This window comes from Desmodus rotundus, chromosome 3 (genome assembly GCF_022682495.2).
Source record: "Desmodus rotundus isolate HL8 chromosome 3, HLdesRot8A.1, whole genome shotgun sequence".
NCBI classification, from domain to species: Eukaryota; Metazoa; Chordata; class Mammalia; order Chiroptera; family Phyllostomidae; genus Desmodus; species Desmodus rotundus.
In genome coordinates this window covers 30,465,300-30,471,803 of record NC_071389.1, presented here as the reverse complement: position 1 = coordinate 30,471,803, position 6,504 = coordinate 30,465,300, and the positions used below count along the sequence as shown (strand labels likewise).

The window sequence follows — 6,504 nt, the reverse complement described above, 5'->3', positions numbered from 1 at the left end:
GCACTTTGTCGAGTTCTTTATTATGGCACTTATCGCATGCCTGGGATTATATATTTCTTTGTTGGCCTCCTCTAAGATCTCTGGTCTCAATGTTAGGCACTCTGTCTTATTCATTTTTGCATCTTCACTGTTTGGAAACACTAATAAACATTTAATAAATGAATGAAGAGGATAGGGAAACTATATGGTGTAGTGCGAAAGGCAATGAACTTGTCTGAACCTGAGGCTCTAATTCTGGCTTTGCTACTAAGTGGCTGCACGACTTTGAACAAGTCTCCTCACTGCTCTGGGTCTCAATGTCCTCATCTGTAAAATGAGAATAAAAATACAACCCTCCTCCTCAGGGTGATGGAGATTAAATGAGGTAACAGAGCTCACCAGCTGCCTGCCCTGTTTGTGCCCTGCCCTTGTGAAACAACCTGGACTATTGTTCCTTTCATTTGGATCTCATTTGCTCTCTTTCCTGGTGAGAGCCAGGCCGAAAGCTACTGCCCCGATGTAGGGGAAGTTTTGCAGCATTGGTATTACATACCAACTAGGTGGTCCCTGTGTTGCTGGAAGGGCAGACACTAAAAAGAGGGGGACATGTTAAGCTACAGAAACCTGCTTCTTTGTGACCCCTTAAATCTAAAGGAGAACCCAAAGTGGAGAGAGTGAGGCAAAGATCTACATCATGTGCTGATGGGTCTGAGGAAGCCCTCAAACTGTGTCCCTAACCCCAGGAATTTAGCAGCATCTGGAGGAATACCACTTCTATGAAGGCCACTCATTTATCTAATGTCATAATTTTCAGTGCCTTGGGCTGATATGAACCCTATCATGGTTTTGCAAGCTCTAAGAAATATATAGAGGTGAGGTTAAAAAAATTGCAATGCCAAGTAAAAGGGGTGCCACTCTGGAAAAATGGAAAAAAAATCGTGATTTTAGACACTGCTATCTGAAGAGAAAACAATCAATTTCCAGGTGTGATGTCTTTCTAGAAGATCCACTAGCATTGTTCTTTTTACATTCTAAAGGCAAACATTTTCATCAAAACTTGATATATCCCCACCTTGCAAGGCATGTGGCTGGGGGGTCCTGAAATCCACAATGGATAATTTGTAGTTTCTTTAAAATCTCATTTATTGAGTTTATTTAGTTGCATGGACTTGGCCTTAACACAGGAAAAGTAGTTAAGGAAAGAGGATAAGAGAGAAAAAGAGGGATTGAGACCAGTGATCCTTCCCCAAAAGGTAAGTCAGTCCTGGGGTTAAAGCTAGTGACCTTAACAAATAATAAAAGTATGGTTTCATTTTGCAAGGCTTTTAAAAAATATTGTGTGCTCAGATGGCACCTTTAATCACAAATAACTTTTGGCAGAGTTCCAGGCTGATTCTGCAGGCACAGAAAGCTCTGAGATCATACCCTATATTCAGTGCACAGAAGAAATATTTCATCCATTTCTGAAACAAAGAGGGAGAAATGGATCACATTTGAACAGTTTCATAGCAAGACCATACCAGGGTGAAAAGTGAAGGACAACCCTATCCATGTGGAGCTATAGAAACTATTAATTCTAAAATCTTAAGTGGCATTTTTTCATTCTCAGAGAGTTTTACAATAAGCTAAGAAGCTTGCATAAATCTGAAGGCAATCTTCTATTTCACAGGTATATAAATGAAAGCAGACAGACTTCGTGATTTTCCAAAGTCTACTTTAAATTTTAAAAAAAGAAAGCAGGGGGGCAAAAGGAAAAAAGAAAACAACTCCCAAAGTAGCAGTTTGTGACCTAGGAGTTTGAGCTCTTAGAGCTGAATTTAATCCACACCCAGGCCAAATATAATTCTCCAGGATGGAAATGGTCCAGGACACCAGAGCTAACATTCTCTACCTTTGCCAAAGAGCCTGAGGCGGTTTGGTGACAAACAGTCAGAACCTCACTTCTATTTCTCAACTGAAAGAAAGTAAGGCCAGCATCATATGACAGGCACTTCCCACCATGGCAGGGCACTGGTTCAAGTCCATTAGAAGGAAGTGTGCTTCCCCTTGATTCATCATTGCCTCTTGCATCACTGTTATTCTTTGGAGGTTTCCTATTCAAAGGTTTATTTGTTGGACAGTTGGGTCAACACAATTTTAGGTGGCAAGGTTGAATCAGTTTTATTCCATGTGCCAGTCTTGAGTACAAGATTATAGACTGTACTGCTTCTTTACTCCATCTCCCTAAACCTTAGCTGTGGGCAGGGCCAGGCGATCACTCTGTGTATGAGAAATTGAAACCCCACCACTAAATGATGAAAAGTGGTCCAGGCAAAAGCTGCTGTGGCAATCTGAAAGCCATTATCTTTTCCACACTTCCTCTCTGCACCTTCATTTTGTTTGGGAATGCACGGGGACACCCATGAACAAAAATAAACCAACTTGCCCTTGACTGATTGTTCTGCCTTTTGAGTTATCAAATATGGGTACTTCTGGCTCCCAGATATAGTGAAGTAAAGAGACTACTGGGAAGCCAGCCACAGATTAGAGTTGATTTTCCAGCATCTTCTACCTAGAGGAATGGTTCAGGAGATTTAACAACATGCCCTGTCCCAAAGTTATCTGGCTTCTGAATCACATTTGGATTTTAGAAATGTAAGAAGCAAGCATATGAGAATCCTAATGTGTTTTCTTAGCTCAGAACTGTCCTTACATTCTAGTGGCTCTTTTTAATGCATGACTATATACAGAGTCCATACATTTTGAGCATCTGCTCTTAGGAACTGTGTCAACTTAGAACACCTTTAAGGAAGGCAGAACCTACTTCGGGAGGTAGAGGCGAAATGTGGCAACTCTTCCACAGGCATGAATCAATAGAGCAGAGCCACTCAGGGAAGGCGGTTTTGCTAGGGCTTAAGTCAGGTTGTCAACCCAAACACAATGGGCTTTGTTGCTCCCGTGTAAAGAGGAAATGGAACAGTTTTTGGCCTCCCCAGATTGCATTGTAGGGTCTGCAGAATGGCAATTCCAGGCACAACCTCCATCACACACACACACAAATCTGCTTTTGACCATTGCGTTCCCCAGCAAGTTAATCAACTGTTTTTAAAATGCATGGAAATGTTCAGCATTTTCATACTGAAGCCTATCTCAGTTTTCAGCTTGGAGGTGGGGACTGGGTATATGTGGAATAGGGTCTGTTAGGGAAACAGAATAGAGCCCTTTGGGCTAAGGATACTAACACCTGTGATTGACCTCAGAAATCACACACGCACTGTAACTGCAAGCCATTTTTTTCTGGCTTAAACACTCCAGCTGAGGGTCCTGCTGTGGCGTCCCCCTATTTCAAGTGGGGGAGTTATCTCTGGGCTCAAAAGTCCTTGGGTGGGAAGCGCAGAGGAACTGAGAAATGAAATGCTTCCTTAAGAAATGCCTAATTTTTCGGGGGTGGGGGGCGGGACTGGGCTCAGGTGGCTGCGGGGGAAGGTTGCAGGGGCCATGGGCCCAGCTTGTCACTGAGCGGTAACGGTCGGGCAAGTGGGTAAGGGGAACCTTGCTTTATTTGACAACTTCGCCTGGGGGCTGGGGAAGGCTGTCCCAGCATTGTGAAGAGGTCTGTGGGGAGGGGCTCTGCCCCGGGACCTCCTAAGGACTCGAAGAGCGCGCATCCCGCCAAGTGACAGCAGGCGCTCCTCTCCGCTCTCCGCCCCCCGCCCAGTCTCCGGGCAGAGGTATCTGGCGGCAGCCGGTCCTCCCCCTCTCCTCGCCCGTCCGGATGGACCGAGTCTCAGCGGGAGCCCCGCCTGTCTCCGGGCAGCCTGAGCCCCCGAGCGCTCACTCAGCCTGTCAGTAACCGCCGTTTGCGCTTTCTTTCTTTCTTTTTTTTTTCCCTTCTCTTCTTTTCTTCCCCCGTTCTGCCTTTGTCCGGCTTAGTAACTGAGCTCCGACCAATCGCCGCCTTACCGGCCGGCGCCGGATGGCTGCTGATTGGCCCGCTTGGGGCGCGCAGTCGTCTCCCGCTCCTACTCCGGAGCAAGGCGGACAAAAGACGCAGGCTCCGAGCTCGGGCAACCGGGATCAGCCAATCACTACCCACTTTATCCTCTCTTCCTCCTCGCTCCTCCCCCGCCCTCCCTCCCGTCTCAGCTCGCGTGCTCCCGGCTTCTGCTCTTGGCTAGCGGCCAGCGCCCGGACCGTACCATGCCGATCGAGGCTGGGTGAAGAGAGAGTGGGCAATGAAGGAGCTGAGACCTAGAGAGCGGTGGGGAGGGTTGAAAGCCGGGATAGGGGACAGTTTTCTGAGGACTTATTGAGGCACCTGACAGAATCCCCCGTTCATCGAGGCGGAATGGAGTGGAAGGGGCAGTGGGGATGCTTGCTGCCCCTCTATCCGGCGCAGTTGGGTGGCGCCTCAGCGGGGGAGCTTGGAGGCGGAGGAGGGTGTTCCCCTCTGTGCTGTTAAAATGAAACTAGTGGCTGGAGTCAGAGTAGAGCGTGAGGGGAACCGGCCTCGGCGGGCGTGCTTACAACCCGGCGGGATCGCCCTGCCGAGCACAGCTTACTGGACTCTCCAGCGGGCCCCGATCTCGAGGCTGCAGCAGCTGGGGTTCCGAACCCGACCAGACGGAGCCCGAGTCCCAGCACCTGAAGGGATAGCTTTGCAGACCAGTGGGACCCCGAAACTTGAACCCAGTACCAAACCTCCCCCCCTCCCTTTTTATGCCTTCCTTTGTCACTTCCCCACCTTGCTCCCAGCGCTTCCCTTTTTTTCGTCTTTATTTACCGAAGGACACAAAAGTGGCTTCTGCGTACAGATTTGGAGGTGGTGGGAGCTCTTCTCTTTGAAGAGCGAATGTGTAGAAGGGATTTTTTGGGAAGCCGCCTTTAACACCTTTGCCCTCCGCCCTCGGAGCGTCTTTGTACCTCCCGGAGGAGCAAAACCCGTTGATTGAAAGTTCGGGGGCATTTTGTTTGGTGCTGTAGCGAAGAGAGGTAGAGGATAGAGGATCTCCTCCTCGTCCTGGTAGTTGCTTGGACTTGTACCGGCTGTTGGAAACCCTGAAGTGCATTTCCGTGTGGGACTTATACAAATATGTACTTTTAAATATCATAAAAATATATGCTTTCTATATATTTCTTGACAACCTGCCCCTGACAGCGCGATGTACAATACGGTGTGGAGTATGGACCGCGATGACGCAGACTGGAGGGAGGTGGTGATGCCCTATTCGACAGAACTGATATTTTATATTGAAATGGATCCTCCAGGTACTTGGGAGAAAAAAAGAATTTTGCGATGGGTCTGTTTTGTGTTTAACAAGACCTTGGTGATGTTTTCAGAGCAGAACTATTCCTGGGTGTGCTAGCTTTGGGATGTGGGGGCAGATTTGCAGTTAGAGCTGCAGTAAAACTGCTGCTGGTTTGCACGTTTAAAGTTTGCTTTTAGGACCCTGATCCTATTGTCCGGAGAGGGTGGGGGTGGGGGTGGGGGTCAGAGTGGGGGTGGGAGGAGAGAACCGTAGGTTTTTCTTTTCTTTCTTTTTTTCTTTTCCTTTCCTTTCTTTCTTTTTTTTTTCCGTTTTTTTTTTTTTTTTTACTTTTTTGCCTTTGCACGTCCAGGTTTTGTCGTCCCCCCCCACGCCCCTTTTCTCTTTCAATTAAAGATTCTTCTACTTGCAAAAGACGCTTTATATCCAGTTTTGAAGTCAGTGTTTCCCTTTGGGGGAATTCTTTAAAGCTTGTCATTTCCTGCATTTGTCTGATTTGGTTCGTTGTTTTACCTTCGTTAACTTCTGAAACTGGCTTGCCGGTGTGATTATTCATTTTAAGAACAGCCCCCCCCGCCCCTTTTTTCTTACGGAAACCAAATGCCGGTTAGTGATTTTCAGGGATTGGGCGTTTTTATTCAGTTGTGGCCTTACTCTGAGGAATTTTTTTTTCTTCGAATATAGTCGCTCAGAGAGACCTACGTGCAATATTTTATTACTCTTTAATTTGTGGTGATTGAACTTAATTTATGCGATAGGGTTTAATGTAACTTCAATTCTTACATTAAAAAAGGGGAACCTTGCTTGTGTGAATATATGTGATGTGTACATATATGTGATAGGTTCGAATATATGTAATGTAAAACATACATATATTGTATTTCTACTTTAGAGCTTTGTCTGAGACCCTTACAGACATTTTGTGTTTCTGGTAGGAAAGGAAAAGGAAGGAAAAATGGGAAAGTTGGGTAAATTTTTTCTCTAAAGTCTATCCCATTTTATAATTATTAGCTGTCAGATTTTCAAATCCTGTTTGCAATTATGGACAGTGCTTTATGTAATGATTTTGAATAACTAGAGGGCCTTCGTGACTTATTTTTGTTGAGCATGAATTCGTTGTGTGTTTTAAAAATGTGTTAATAGCTAAACCTACAGAATTAATTGTGTGTCATTGGGGAACCTCGATTATTACAAGCTTATGTGTCTTTGGAAACGTTTGAAAGGATTTGAGACCATGCATATGTAATGAAGTACAACTGCCTTATAGAATGTGTGCAGA

At 45.9% G+C, this 6,504-nt stretch overlaps 1 protein-coding gene across 2 annotated transcripts in view; it reads left to right on the top strand.

Moving 5' to 3' along the window:
* The first annotated feature begins 4,372 nt into the window (after positions 1-4,372).
* Positions 4,373-6,504, top strand: part of PIK3R3 (phosphoinositide-3-kinase regulatory subunit 3) — a 72,796-nt gene continuing 70,664 nt past the window's right edge. The window contains exons 1-2 of one of the 2 annotated variants that reach the window (XM_024571042.4): positions 4,373-4,650; positions 5,117-5,226. In XM_024571042.4, coding sequence (XP_024426810.2) covers positions 5,121-5,226 — 106 coding nt within the window. In that variant the 5' untranslated portion in view covers positions 4,373-4,650; positions 5,117-5,120. Of the gene's footprint in view, positions 5,227-6,504 lie in introns of both variants that reach the window. The other variant, XM_024571041.4, reaches the window with a different exon arrangement.